This window comes from Sylvia atricapilla, chromosome 17 (assembly GCF_009819655.1).
Source record: "Sylvia atricapilla isolate bSylAtr1 chromosome 17, bSylAtr1.pri, whole genome shotgun sequence".
In the NCBI taxonomy this organism is placed as follows: domain Eukaryota; kingdom Metazoa; phylum Chordata; class Aves; order Passeriformes; family Sylviidae; genus Sylvia; species Sylvia atricapilla.
The window spans coordinates 5,529,563-5,544,885 of NC_089156.1; the positions used below are offsets into that span (position 1 = coordinate 5,529,563).

General features: G+C 45.5%; 1 protein-coding gene across 4 annotated transcripts in view; it reads right to left on the reverse strand.

The window, feature by feature from the left end:
- Positions 1–9,642, reverse strand: part of CLTCL1 (clathrin heavy chain like 1) — a 34,746-nt gene extending 25,104 nt beyond the window's left edge. For 2 of the 4 annotated variants that reach the window (XM_066331373.1, XM_066331372.1), the window contains exons 1-2: positions 9,392–9,640; positions 952–1,159 (exon numbers count right to left, since the gene is read on the reverse strand). In XM_066331373.1, coding sequence (XP_066187470.1) covers positions 952–1,159; positions 9,392–9,433 — 250 coding nt within the window. In that variant the 5' untranslated portion in view covers positions 9,434–9,640. Of the gene's footprint in view, positions 1–297; positions 385–951; positions 1,160–9,391 lie in introns of those variants that run through there. The other 2 variants (XM_066331375.1, XM_066331376.1) reach the window with 2 other exon arrangements.
- Between the last annotated feature and the right edge of the window lie 5,681 nt (positions 9,643–15,323).

Genomic DNA, 15,323 nt, shown 5'->3' on the forward strand with positions numbered 1-15,323 from the left:
CTCATAAAAATATTGCAACTTCATTTTGTCTATCAACTGTACTTCCAACACATATACACACAGACATTAAAAGCACACTCTCCTCCTTCACTTGGTACAGTCAATAGTCAAAACAGCCAAATGGTTAGAAACGAGCCAATGGAGAACATGATCATTGTAGTACCAGTGGAGGATTATGATTCCCCCACCTGGCCATGAAGTGAACTGTCAAATGGCCACCTTAAAGTTCAGTACTTTTTATGAGATTGGACCGTTCTGTACTACCAAACATACAATGTCAGGACAAAGTTCACTCACCATCTGTTTAGATAAGATGCAGGAAGAAAAGTACATAGTCAGTAACAGTTATTGAGATTAAATACCAGATGCTGGTCATTTGAGAAAGAGCCAGACATGAATTAAAAATTACTTCTTTGAGCTCAGAGTGCTACTTAAAGGCTGTAACATCACCACAGGTAGCAGTAAGCAGAGGTCTTGTAGCTGCAAAACCTCATGCTTGTCAAACTTAACATGTTTGTCATCTTTAGACTTTTACACTTACTGGCCATCCTAACAACATTTTTCTTACTATCTAGTAAAACCTTCATAGCTACAAGGAAGGGCCAGACAGGGCAGAAAATATGGCTTTACAATACTATTCATCTATACAAGTGTCCATTATGTTTACAATACCTGTTTAAAGGGAAAGTATACCAGATGCTGACCTGGTCCTCAGTGAGGATAGGAGGCTGCAGTGCCAGGTCCAAGCATCTCACACCCACTTGGAGGCAAATCATCCAAAGATTACTGAAAGATCTACTGCCAAAAATACAGCATGCAAGTTCAGGGAAGAATTCTTATCCTCATACACATTCTTCTTAGAAAGTTTACATAAAGTTTAAAAGCATTAACAAGTAGCAGCAATACAGCTAAACAGTAGTTTTTATACTGCAATCATAAAGGGTTACTCACCTTTTAGGGCTATTACTTTAGAGGCTGGATTCATGATGGCACTTTCTGCAGAAATTGGACGTCTGATGGGGGTTGTTGGATCACTCATGTCAATTATCACTACCTGTGCCTGCTCTCCTACTTTCTCCCTTATGCAGATGAACTTGTCAGATTCCATTGTTAGGGTGCTGAATCCAATGTTTGCTGGATTAATGCCCAAATTTTGGAGCTAGAAAGACAAAAAAGAAAGAGTTCTTTATTATCCTTCCCGGGTTGAAGGTCTAACTCTGTGTCTAAAACCTCCTCCAGAAGGAAATGCAAGACCGACAAGTTCCTCTGACTAGACTGTACACCACTGAACTTTGACTTATCTTCTGAGTCTTTGTTCCACAGGCAAAGAACCACACAACTGTCAGTACTCAGGTCCTAAAGATATTCTGAAGTTGTAATATTGATGCAAACCAAAAGGAGTTTTAACTCATGTGTTGCTTAACCTGGTTTTAGTAACGTGGTAAGACCACACCAGCAGTAGCATCACTATTCCAGTTTTAGCAAGGCTGGTGAATTTGATGTTCAGAACTTAAGTGGAAGAACTACACTGTTCAGCACCAGTGGGTAGTACAAAAAGAATACCCATATGCAACCCACTCCTAGCAACATGTAGAAGGAAGTCTACACAGCAGGTCTCAATTGGCCTACAAGTGAACTTGTTCATCTTACTTCACAGAATACCCAATTCCTACAAGTGAAAGGTAAGAAAGATGTGTTAAAACAAACGGGCATTTCATGTCTCCTTGCCCAAGATGTCATGCCATTAGGCTCAACAACAAAGGCAGGGATTGTAATGCAGGCCCTTTCCAGCTGTATGTCCAGCTCTAAAAACATAACTTGTACTCAACCACACAACAGTAAAAACAAAGCAGTCACTCTAAATGCAACGTGGATTCATTCTGAGCTGCCAAACAGACTCCCCTACAAGAAAGCTGTATCTCTTTTTCATCCTTTTGAGCTAACTTTGTTTCCATTCCCTCTCAATTTCAGTTAACATGAGGGGACGGCAGTGAACAAACATCACTGTTTCACTGGTCCACAGTAAATCAGATTTACCTATACAGCACACCCTGGTTTAGTACATCTGTAAGCTGCATTTTATAAAACAGTAACTGTGACAAGCCTGAGCACCTGCTTTATGCCCCAAAGTGATGCTTTCCAAGCACAGGAACTGTATCAGCTTCACTGAAGCTTCTCAAAGGATTAACCTATACCACTTTTAGTGCACTGCAAGTGAAAAATGACTGCCCTCGAGGACACAGGACAGAATCTACCACCAGCATCACTGAGTCATTATGCTCCTTTGAGAAGTACCACCAGGAGCTTCATACAATAGGCTAAATCCCTCGGGCAAGAAATCCCATGATGGCGTCAAAAACACTGTTTTAGCGTGTTTGAGCTGGCTGATCATGGCTTGTTACAGCTACTCACTAATCGTAAATTGGCTATGTAACAGAGATACTTTTAAGCGGGACTGTGCCCAAGAATGCCTCAGGAATTGTTTGTTTTCTGTTGAGCAGACTAATGAAGAGCTATTCAGCTCAGTAACTGCTAATCTCAACAGAGTCAAGTTTCACAAATGTAATATAAGCCAAACGTAGGAATGCATAAAAAGACATTTACTCATTCCCTTAAGTGTTTCTCAGCAGAATTGAGAGCCATTCAGCTAACAGCTCACTTCAGGGGTAAATGCTTAATACACAACAGTAAACTTCAGCAGGTGCCATTCATTCCAAAAAAGAATCAAAGTTTAGGCACAACGTCATCAGATCACGTTGCACCCCGAGTTTTGAAAACAAATCTACTGGGTAGGTGGCTATTAGAGGTTTCTGTGTCAGTAAGGAAAGTTGTTTTCATACCAAGGTAACTCGTGGACCTTTCATATGTAAGGCATAATGTTTTAGCACCCAATAAACACGCAAGTTGTAGCTCCATCAACTTCTGTGACCTTGAACAACAGAGAAATAAACAACAGGCTCTTAATTCCGCTGTTGCTTGCTTGCTCTACACCAGACAATGCCCACATATTGTCACAAATTATATGTCCATGTAGCTGACACTTAAGCACTTTGATATTGAGTATATTCTGAGTCCATCTGCCAACAGAGCACAGTCCATTGTAAGAGACTGATTAAGTGTCACAAGAGTAGTCAAGAGATTTGACAGCAGCACAGCTAAGTTCCTAACTTGGTTTAATTAATCCAAATTCAGACGAATTTCCAGAGTACTGAAGCAGAAACATGGCTTTTTCAAGGTCTCTTCTCAATTAGTGTGCTTCAGTTTGACCTACTCTTCAAGAGACAGCCCGTGGCCACTCATTCTGCAAAGTGGGAACCTTGAGGCATTTCCTTGAAGTTCAGCTTTAAACCCACCATTATTCACTTCAAAGTCTGGTCCCTGTTGAAGAAAACATTTTGGGTATCTTCACTAAGACAAGTATGATTCCGCCTCACACTCTGGTATTAAAATTTCCTGCTTTAAACTATTACAAAATCTAGCAAAGGCTTCAGAAAGGGTAATGTTAAATTCTGCTCAAGTATCACTGCCATTGTTATTATTAGGGAAACTCGTCACATCTTTTAAAGGCTAAATGCCAGTACTCCCTAAAGGATGGCCATGTGAATACTGCAAGCCTCAGTCAATGATGACAACACTTCACAGCTCAGCAGTCTGAGAACACTGAAGACTGTTCCTACTATTAGGACAGTGGTAGGTATCCTCCTGAGATATGTGAGGCACTGTGAGAGGCATATTCCTTACTGACTATGCAGAAGAATATGAGCAGAATCCTTCTACCATCAAATAAAGGACATCAGCAAACATCACTTTTACCCTGCATGGGACAAATTTTCCACGATGATCTGAACAATGTTGTTCTAAAGCACCTTTCCCCCTTCCTCAAGCAGAAAATTAGATGAAACTTTTTTACAGGAGGTAGGAAGCACTCGGCTATGTATCTGAAAAGGCCTCTGGTGAAGATGCTACAGGTCATTACTGAGCTTTAGATGTATTAACTAGCAATTTTTCAGTTTATTTTCATAAAGGAGTTAACAACAGGCCTCTCAGTTACTACCAAATTTTCTTTTTTTATTATGCTTCTTAGGCAAGCAGTACCCTCTCTCAAACTAAGGTTGCTTTCTTCTTAAAAATAAGATTCAGCATGACACTGTCATTCCAGAGGTATTTACTATGATTTCCATCATTCCGTTTACCATCATTTCACCCACACTTTACTTTTGGGTAACCCAGTTAAGCCCTACCAAGCGCCCCCATGCAGGTTACAGCAAGCCTTGCCGTAGGAGAAAGGGTAACACTCAGTTCTACAAGTAACAGCCTAAGGCCACTCCTGCCCTGACAGCCATTAGCTACACACACAGCATAGAGCCATCCTCACCATCAGGCTGAATGAACCAGATAAACAAAGATTTTTGCTTCACGGATATCTAGTACTACTACAGAGTGGATTAGATACCACAAGATCTTTAAGCATTTTATAGATATTGCAAACTTACTGACATGGTAAAGACTAAACCAAGATGTATTATTTGCTTCTCTACATGAATGAAGACACAAAGCTATTCAGGATGAAAGACCATTACTAATCTGATATTTAGCCTTTCCACCTTCTTTACCAGCATTGTACCATTTGCTAAGAAATTAAGTCAGGATGCCTTCTACACAAGAGCTGTACTAAATACTGAGCTTTGTAATTCATTTCCCTTACCGTGGAGTGCAGTGATCCACACTGAGCCAGCACAGACCAACTCAGATACTGATACCTCTAGTCTTCAAACTAAGTCTGTTTCTCCAGTGGGAAATAATGAAGCCTTACTGTCTAATACTGACACTCCAGTAACTGGGACCTACCATCAGTTAAATGCTGGAGTGAGACTTCTGAATTTAACATCTCTCCAGGGCTTAATAAGTGTCCCATTTCAGCTTTATGCCGCATAATTTTAGTGTAATGCTTGTTAGAAGTGATCAGCTGTTGTTTCTAAGGCCATTAGAAAAGTGTAAAGCTTGGATAGAGGCTGTATGTACCCAAACAAAAAACGCCTGCTGAAAGTTCTGTAAGCACATATCTTTTAAAGGTAACACAAAGTAAGAATGCAGTAATAGTTTCCCATAGCTCTTACTCATGTGACTACATAAAGTTCCAGTCATCCCCAGTAAGGATGTACATGGAATTGCTGGGCATTCCTGCTCAACTGCCCACCCTCACCTCATCTCCTGCTATAACTCCCATCTTGACAGCTGAGGGACACCAACAAAGTAGATAAGACCCAAAACATGCAAGACCACTGGTCTGAGCTGCAGTTAGGCTTTCATCTCAAGTGACAGTTACTCCCTACACGACAATCTATTTCTGTGATGAGAATTGGATCACCCCTCAAACGAGTTATCACTACCATGTGCAGGGCACTTCTGAATCCAATGAGCAAATTTGGGCTCTTCATCACTGAATAGCTGAATCAAGTCATAATATTTAGCCCTACCTTTTGAATACAAATCTAAAAAGTGACTTAGAGCTTGTAAATATCCTGAGTGCTTCCCAAGTCCACATGTCCAGCCAAAGCAAACCCATGAAAGTCATCCAACTCAGTCATGCCTATTGCACAACAGATAGTAATTCTTATTAAGACAAGCCAGACTATCCAAACAGAAAGTGGTTTTGTCTTGAAAATGATGGAAGTCAATCTACATCCTTTAGGCTTAAAACCAGGACAGTTTAGCTTGTCACTGCTGCACCAGGATGTGTAGCACTTATGTACTGAGAACATGTCATGCACACAAGTTTTCTCACAGTAGCTGTCTGCGCTCAAGATCCTGTATCAGTTACTGAAGAGAAAGCAGAACTATGTGTCTGTGCATTGAAGGGATGATGGCTCCAGTCCCGGAACCTGAGATCTTGCTTAAGCAACTGTTTTCCCCATAGACAAGCAAAGATTTTTGTTAGTGAGAACTGAAAAAAGCTCAAAGAAGCACAAAGAGAAGCTTTTAAGACAAAAGCAATGACTAAGTGAAGGGAAAGTTTAATTTTAGATCAGGAACAGTTTGTACACTGGATTCCAGTGGTATTGCTTCCAGTCCATCTATCAGTGTATTTGGTCTTTTCCTGCACTTCCACTGTAAACTACAATTCCCTTGGAAGTGTTTAGTCTGGTAAATAATTTATAATTCATTGCTCCAACAGAAACGCTGTTTCAGGGGTAAAGAACCTGATTAAATCACATTAGCTTAAGTAGTATGCACGAGTAATTCACTACAGCAGGACTTGGCATAGTTTGCACTGCTGCAGCTGGGCAGTCATCAGACAGATAAAAACTAAGCCCTTGTCTTATTCCCTTCCCTTACTATAGAACTTAAAACTCCAGTATCCTCTGGGGAAAAAATGAGCAAGATGAAAGTTCTTTATGAATTTGTTAAGTCTCATAGTGACAGAGTTCATATCTAAAAATAACTGTTCAATTGCATCAAATGGAGCTAAACAAACAGACTTCGAGTTCCCAATACCCCACCAAGACCTGAATATCTTATCTTCACTGCAACTACCCTCCATCTTCAGCTCACACAGCACCTGAACACACAAGCTGTAACAACTTCAAATTTAACGTGCCCTGTGACTGGCAGTCACTCTTCTTGCACAGGCTTGGAGCTACTACAGCCAGAATCTTCTGCAGTCTTGGAGCTACTACAGATGATCACCAGAAGACAGAAGGAGCTGCACAAAGAATGTAAACAAACAGTCTGCTCGATCCCTAGCACTCCTCCAATTCTACATGGACCAAGATCACTGTTTCACTTCACACCACCATTTATCTACTTCCAGCAAGAGAGAGTGGGAGAGAAGAGTTCAGTATTTAGCACTGCAACTTATGTTTAGCTTCTCTGGAGAGCACTTTCTGCATGGTTCAGTTCTTTTAGTAAAGTACATACAACCACCTTGGGAAGACACTGAACTTAAGGGAAATAATGTTTCATCAGCAACAGGCTGAACTTGGAATTAATTATAGCACTAACTGATATTCTAATCACTTAAAGCTGTATTAATTAAAAAGGCTACAGATAGAAACAGTATACAGATTGAATTAAGGCACAGAAAGATTTAACTTAGGGTCACTGAAACACATGACAATTACATGGAATTGTAACTTTTTTGGCTTTATCATAAAACAGCATAATAGATTTACTATATTAATTTAAAATATGTCATTTAACCATAGTCAAGCCAATTACTTGGAAGGAATGTGAGGCGGGGGGAGAGAGATTAATCTGATAAGGCTAAATATGTATGCCAGTGTAGTATTACGAAGAGAAGGCCTAACGTTTTCACAAATTCTCTACCAGTCAACACCAAGCACCATGTACCATTAATTCGTGATTCTTGATTCTAGTTCACAAGACACAATAAATTAGAGCTGATATAACTGTACTGCAGATACCCAGCCAGAGCAAACACTATGAGTTCCTACATTCCTTCTGTTTTCCCTCCCTATTTATCCCACCATGTAGGGACAACTGCAGAAGCAGCATGAGGAAGCTACTGCAGACCCCTGCAGCAACTGCCTACTCCCAGCTACTGCTGATCTCAACCTCTCTTTACCAGAGTACTGCTTTAGGGCTGCAGCACGCAGCCTGGGGGAAACAGGAAAGACTGAATGCTGAACAAGTTTGTTCCTACATGGTAGCAGCAGCCATCCCAGGGTTTCCCCTGCTCCTCCATGCAGCTTTCACGCTGAGGAAAAGTAACTCAAGCACAGGTTTAGCCTTTTCAATAAGATCAGATTGCTTAGGAGCAAAAAATAGAGTATGACTTCAGTACAAATCCCTCGAAAAGCGGGAGGGCAGCCCCCCACCCAAACCTGAGGTAGCACAATGCTGATATTGGCAGTATTGCAAGACATACAACACTGGTAATCACAGAAACAGTCATTTAACATGCAAGGCAGCATAGGACACCTCTTGCATTTTAAGTGTGATGTCCGCTCATCGCTATTGTACAGCCCAAAGACAATCAGCAGGATCGGTTATGCTTGCTAATTCTAAACGGTAGGAACTATATGCTAAGAAGAGTCTGACATCAAAACCACTTTTTGATCCCATGTTTCTTACTCAGACAGCTGTTCCACAGCTCTTATGAACCTATCTGAGATTACTATAATCACTGCTAGAGTGGACACTGGCAGGGAGGGGGTGGAGTGACCGCAGAATTCTTCATCACATTAAACTCTCCTAAGCCATGAAAACTTAGAGGACACAGGTGTGTCTCCTCCCTTGGACAGAGCGCTTAGATATTTCTGGAATTCACCCTAATTACTGTTTTTTGCAGGCTCCTTCTAGGGTCACTGGGACAGTTCTTCCAGTTAAGCAAAAAAATACTCCCCAAAGGGAGCTGGAAGTGACTGTAACGATTTCCCAAGCTGAAATGCCCAGAGTGGCACGCAGGCCACACTGGGGGATGATACCCAGTTCGTATTTTGAAATGGATGCCTGATTTGACAGAAAGGGGCGGTACAGCTACAGAAGGATGATTTGCCAAGTCCACTTCCTGTTCTCTCATTCATTTAGCAAATTCCTTTAATTCCTGCCTAAAACTGCACGTTCGGAGACTGCTGTTCTCTCACTCCATTTACAACCCTCCCTCACCACCAGGTCACAGGGAATATAAACCGGTTTGTCTGTGCTGCATCCATTAGCCATGGATCTCTTCCAATGCTGGCATTATGGCTTTCACAGGATATTAAGAACAGAACCATGTCATTTTGGGGGAGGATTTTTTAATATTGTTATGTTTGGAAGGAGGGACAGTGGCTGTGCAGCTTCCAAGTCCAAATGCTTTCTTGCACCTCATCTCACCAAATTCCTCACAGCTACACAAAAAGAGGTTTCCAGGAACCTTCGCGATCCAGAGGCTGACGGTCGTTTGTGTAAAAGGGAAAAAACCCACAATTCGCCTGCAAGACTGCGGCGTCCACCGAAGCCGAGGCGGGGGAGCGCCCGGGGCGAGCAGCGCGGCTTCGGCGCCGCCCCCTCCCCGGAGCGGGAGGTCCCTCAGGCGACGAGTGACTCTGCACAAATCGCGGCCGCTCCGCACGCCGCGGGGACGCAGCTCCGGGCGTGAAGGATGGACGGACGGATGGATGAATAGAAGCGGCAGCCCGGAGTCCGCACCGGGGGCGGGCTCGGCTCCGCACGCCTTCCCGCGGCGCCCAGCGGGACGGCGGCCGCGCTCCGGGGGGAAGGAAGGAGGGGACGGAGCAGGTCCCCCCGCGGCCTGGCCCCCTCTCCCCGCCCTCAGGGCTCCCTCGGCCCGCCTAGGCCGCGGCCCCCCCCCCTCCGAGGGGTCGGGGCGAGGCAGAAGAGGGGGGACCCCGACCCCGCGCCTTCTCCGCTGCCCCCCTGCGCTCACCTGGAAGTGCTCCTGGAAGCGAATGGGCAGTATCTGGGCCATGGCTGGGGGCGAGCTCCCCGGGGCAGGGGCGCGGGGCAGGGGCGGGCAGTGAAGCGGGGCGGCCGCCGGTGCTCCCCTCACGGCGGCGGGAGCGGCGCAGGCGCGGAGCCCTCGCTGGGATGGCGCCCGGCGCGCCCGCCGCCCTCCTCGGCCTCAGCGCGGGGCCGCTCACTCGCCGGGATCACTCCGCACCTCACCAGCCTGCCAGGGTCTCCTCAAATAGTCCCTCCCCGCCGCGCTTCTTCCTCCGCCCATCGCCGTCGCCTCTCGCCCGCCCTCACGCTCCCGCCTTCCCCTGCCCCGCTATCCCTCACTCCCGCTGAGGGCGCGGGCCGGGGACGGGGCTCTGAGGAGCGGGTGGTCCCCGCCGCGGGTACGGCCAGCGGAGAGGGGCGGAGGGGTTGTCAGAGTGCAGGTATCCTTCCGCTGCTGCCACACACGCTCACGTGACCCGGCCCCTTGCCCAGCTCCCTCCGGCGCTGCCCCCGGCCCACGCTCAGCCCGGGCTCCTCCTGACCCACCCTCAGCCCGGGGCTGCCCCCGGCCCACCCTCAGCCCGGGCTCCTCCTGACCCACCCTCAGCCCGGGCTCCTCCTGACCCACCCTCAGCCCGGGGCTGCCCCCGGCCCACCCTCAGCCCGGGCTCCTCCTGACCCACCCTCAGCCCGGGCTCCTCCTGACCCACCCTCAGCCCGGGGCTGCCCCCGGCCCACCCTCAGCCCGGGCTCCTCCTGACCCGCCCGGACCCCGGGGCTCCTCCTGACCCTCCCGACCCCCGGCCCACCCTCACACCGGGCTCCTCCTGATCCTCCCGACCCCCGGGGCTCCTCCTGACCCGCCCGGACCCCGGGGCTCCCTCTGACCCGCCCGGACCCCGGCCCTGCCCCTGGCCCATCCTCAGCCCGGGGCTCCTCCTGACCCTCCCGCCCCCCGGGGCTGCCCCCGGCCCGCCCTCACACCGACCCTGGGGGCTTCTCCCTTCCTTCCCCACGGCTGCGCGGCGGTGCCGGGCCGTTGCTCCCCTCAGCGCCGCGGGGCTCCCGCCGGAGGTGCGGAGTAAGCCGGGGAACACCCCGGGGCTGCCTGGTGGGCACTGGAAGCCGGGAGCCGCCTGCCTGGCACCTGCCGCCGTGGCTGGCTGTGCCAAAGTGCGACCCTTCTCCTCCTCCTCCTCCTCCTGCCCCAAAGGCACTGGGGTCGGGCTGGGTCACACGGTTGCCCTTGGCCCAGCACTGCTGACTTACCCTAGCACCGTGTGGGCTTTGCTCCCTCCAGTCATACCCGAAGGTAGATGAGGGGGTTTATGTCCAGCTATGAAAACCGTCAATTCGTTCTCCCTTTTCAATTTCTAAATAGAAATAGGGCTCCTTCCCCAGGAGTTGACATGGTGTGTTGGAAGCTATTCAGTGACTAAGAAGTGAAGGGTCCAACATGCAAGAGATGCATCAACACTTTGTTTTTGTTTTGTTTTGTTCTCTCACTCCTAGTCTGCCCATTAGCTTTAGATGAGGGAGGTGAAGTTAATGTGTTATCTCCTAAATTACAGTAATCCTTTGAGGTGGAAATGGCTGCAGTGGTGCTAGCTCCCGCAGTTTTATCCAGAGCATTGTGTTGTTCACATTTTCCCAGAGAGCTCAGCTCTGGGGAACACAAGATTACAGGGGAATCTCTAATACAAAGCTGAACAAGGGACCCCCGAAGACTCATAACCAGAAGGCAGATTAAAACAATTTCATATACATTACAATTAAAAACCTCATTATTTTCACTTAACCTCATTCATTTTTAATACATGGAGTTGGGAATTACCAAAACTGGGTTAAGTTTCCAAAGGAATCATAGGCATGGCTTGCTGAGATACCTTGGGTTCCTACTGGCACACACGGTCACGGGCTGCAGCCATGGGGATCCCCTGGTGAAGAATGGTCTACAGTGGGCTGAGGAAATGCTGAACACCCCATTTAACAGGTAGCTAGGAATGAAATGCTGCTAAAGGCCCATCCCTGCAGAAATCTGGAGATTTCTGTAGCTCTCCCCAGAGGACTCAGGGTTGGGGTTACACACCAACATCTGGTCTCTCAAAAGAACGAAGGAAAACTGCAGGTAAAGTGGAGACAACTTTTTTTTATGTGGTCCAAAGGGGGTTGAGTAGCATCTGCTCTGTAGGTTTGTTAGTTGCAGTTTAATTTTGGTGGGTTATGAATTTCTAAATGAGGGGATCAGCAGTGCTGCAGAGACAGACTGCCAGTGGGACATCAGGACGTGTCTGTCACCAGCCCATTGGTATAGTGAGCTTGTTCTGTCAACTTCCCCCCCTCGCTTTCAGTTTATGGGTGCTAATTAATTACATCTAGAACTCCTATTTTTGCTAATTTATATCTATTTCTTAAAAAAAAACCAAACCCAAAAGCCACATACTTTCATCAGTTATTGTACAAATTAAGTAGTACCTCTTAAGTAGTGTACATAGTTATAAGGTATATATTTTATATCATTGATATTTTAAAAACATTTGTGACAAGCAACAGATTTGCTTCTGAGATATTTTCATTATTAAGAATTAGAAATGCACAAAAAATTAGAAATGCACTGTGTACTGTGTGCTATCCTAGTGATTTGTAGTACTCTGGTACTAAGCTGCTGCCATAAACTAGAAAGATCACTGGCTAAGGAAACCGAGGCTCTTTTAAAGTATAATTAAAATTAAAGGTCTGTTATGTTTCTTCATTCCAATTTTAATAATATAATCCTTCATGCCCACTCCCAGCTGGCCAAATCCTAATTACAACATCCCATAATTTCTGTAGCAAAAAAAGTATCTCACTTTATGTAAAAGTGCTTTGCCACACTTCTGTCTGTTGATGTCTTTCTCCTTTGTACCTTCTCTGCACTGCTCTGTGCTTGATCTGTGCTTTATAAGACCCGGCTTTGCCGATCCCAAGGGTTGGATTCTTTGCAAGTGTGATTGGCTCTGAAAAGTGAGCTGAGTGTGTTGGACATTTTGGCACAAATCAAAAACCTAGGAAAAGCATTTTGCCACCTTTTCTCCACTCTGCAGCCTGCTGAGCTTCTGCAGCTAAAGAAACTGACCTCTGTACTGTCAGCTGTGGGCATTGATGTTTTAACTGACTCTTTTAACCTTGTTTTCTATGTTTAGTTTGGGGTCTCTCAGTGCAAAGGCACTACTGGCCTTATTTCGGTATTTTTCCTGCAGTCTATAGTCTGTTGGAAGGGAATGTAAAAGGTTTCTAATGGTTTGCTGTGTTAGTGCCCCTGTGATTAGCTGACTGCTACTCCCCTGCTCCTTTATACAAGGCAGAGCCACAGCACTCAGCAGCTGAGAAGGGTGTAATCCCTTTAACAATGCAGACGGATAAGGTCCTGGTAAATGTTTCTCTATTTTTTTCAGAAGTTGCTCTCATCCAAATATTTGGGTTTCTGGCTCATCCTATGGATGGCAGCCTGATGCTCTTTTTCCAGTGTTTGAGAAGAGCCATATTTTTTGTCTTGGAGGGGCTGTTATTTACATGGAAAAATGTTGTATGTATGTTCCCAGTCTTCTTCTCACAGACTCAGCCAAGGAAGTCTCACTGAAAAAGCAATGTGCATTTCTCTTAAATGTTTCTCTCAGGTTCTTGCTCAACAACATCCGTTCAAATCACTGGTTAACTACAAAAGTGTTCAATTTCCAAATGTTTGGCCACATTCCTGTTTTGACACAAGAAGGTAAAAAAGTCCCTGGCACATCTTCTGGCCTGTATGAGAAAGAATCCACTACAGGAGACCTGCTTGAGTGGGAACACCCAAACACTTGGAGTATTCCTCAAAGTGCAGCTCCAAGAAGCAAGGATTCTGTGGGCTGGACTTGCACATCCTTGTGCACGATCACTGCAAACTGCTGGAGAGCTGCTGCATGTGGCAAAGCACTGAAGTCAGGATGTTGATCCACATCTGTTCTCAGCTGAATGCTGCCTGGCACTGTCAGAGCATCAATGTTTTGCCTAACAGATAAATGCAAATCTTAGGAATGCTGGATCAGCAGTCTCAGCACAAAGATGTTTTGGTGCAGCAATTGACAGAGTGTCACAACAACTCCTAAAGTTCTGATTCGGTCTCTCGTGGAAAAATTTTGCATTTCATACATCTCAAAGCCCTCACTGACTGCTCTGTTTGCTTCAGAATCCAGTTTGAAATTGTACTCCTTGTTTTTCAAACCACACCCTTGCTCCTTGGACTTCTTTCCAGCTTGTCTCCTGGAGACAGCGGAGTCTGCCCCTTTCCTTCCCTCTGTCTCTTCTCTCTCCTTCCAACAAACTCCTTGCTGCTGAGTCAAGAACTGTCTCTTATAGTTGTCTCCCATCCAGAACTGACTCCTTGTACATGTTCCACAGTCCTTCATTTTACTGCAAAGTTACATTAAAATAATGCTCGTTTCGCCTGGAATTCAATCCTTTTCCATCTGTTCTTACTGAGTGCAAAACTCTGGGTCATACAAAGCACTCTGAGGCTCTGGATGGGTTTCTTCTCTGGTATTTGTAAGTCATTGTGCAAGCTCCTGAGAGCAGGCTGGTAAAAATTGTAATGTTTTTGAAGACGTTATTTGAAATGTAAAGATTAAGTTGCAGAGTTGTTTAATGTGTAGTTGCTTAATGTCTAATTCATTCTTTGACATGAGAATGGTGCCATACAGGACAGTCCTGTTCTGGTGAATTTTACTCTTGACATGTTCTTGATAAAGGTCGCTTTATGAATTTAGTTCACTATGTGAAGCCCCATCCTGTATTTCCTGCACATGAAAGCTCTGCTGGAGATTATCATCTCTGTCTCTCCATCATCTCCATCAGCAGATTCTGATAGCACTTAATGTCAAAGTGAAGAGGAGTGTCTAGAGGCTGTAGCAGTGCAGGCTGGAGGTCTTTAGGTTCCCCGCAGGGAGTGCCATGGTGATACAGAATTTACCTCCAATGTGCAAACAATATGCTTGTCTTGCCTCCCAGGAGCATTTCCATCTGAAGGAGCCATTTCTGTCCATAAGCAATATGGACACCAGTATCTCTCTGTGAGTTGTTTTGTCCTCCCTCACACTGGTGTTCTTAAGGCTTTGCAACACAGGTGCTGCATTCCTTGCATGGCAGTTCCTTAGCTGAGATTGCAACTCCTCCAGGCCAGCCTTGTGAAAACAGGGGTGTAGTGCTCAGTGACACAAAGCTGGATAAAGGGCAGGGGAGTCAACGTCTGTCTTCAAAATCCTGACAGATGCATCAGGGCTGCATCCTACACCAACCTTTTTAGAAGCTGAATTCCTCCAGAGTGTTTTCTCTGGCAGCTCATTCATCAAGTGGGTAGAGAGTGAATGTGTTCTTTGAAAATATGAGCAATGGCAAGACATGAGGTAGCCCATATAAATTCAGTGTGCATCTCTTGCTAATTTCACTAGGTTTGGAATGACAGAAACCAAACTAGATTTATATATAGACCAAGTAAAAATTCAGCCTAAAGGATCTGATCCTTAATTACCATTTAGGAGCAGAACTAGTCAGTGAGCATAAACAGGGAATGAGAAAGAGCTGGAAAGGACCTGGAGGGGTCTGCTGGTTCTCACGAGTGTCCTACAGCAAGGCCAGTGTTGTCCAATTGCAGATTAATGGGGTGGTTTGAGAAATGCTGAATATATTGACTGTTAGGGCCTTTTAGCTATTTCCTTTGAAATAGACCCTCGAGTGGGAAAACCTCAGTGTTCATTTTCTTGACATTATTATATTATCCAGGAAAGAGAATGAAGCCAAGAAAAGCAGAAACGGAGTTACATTTTAAAATATAGTGGTAAACCACACGGATGGTAAACAGACTTTTTATTTTGTAAAGGGTATTTAAAATATATTTCCCCTTC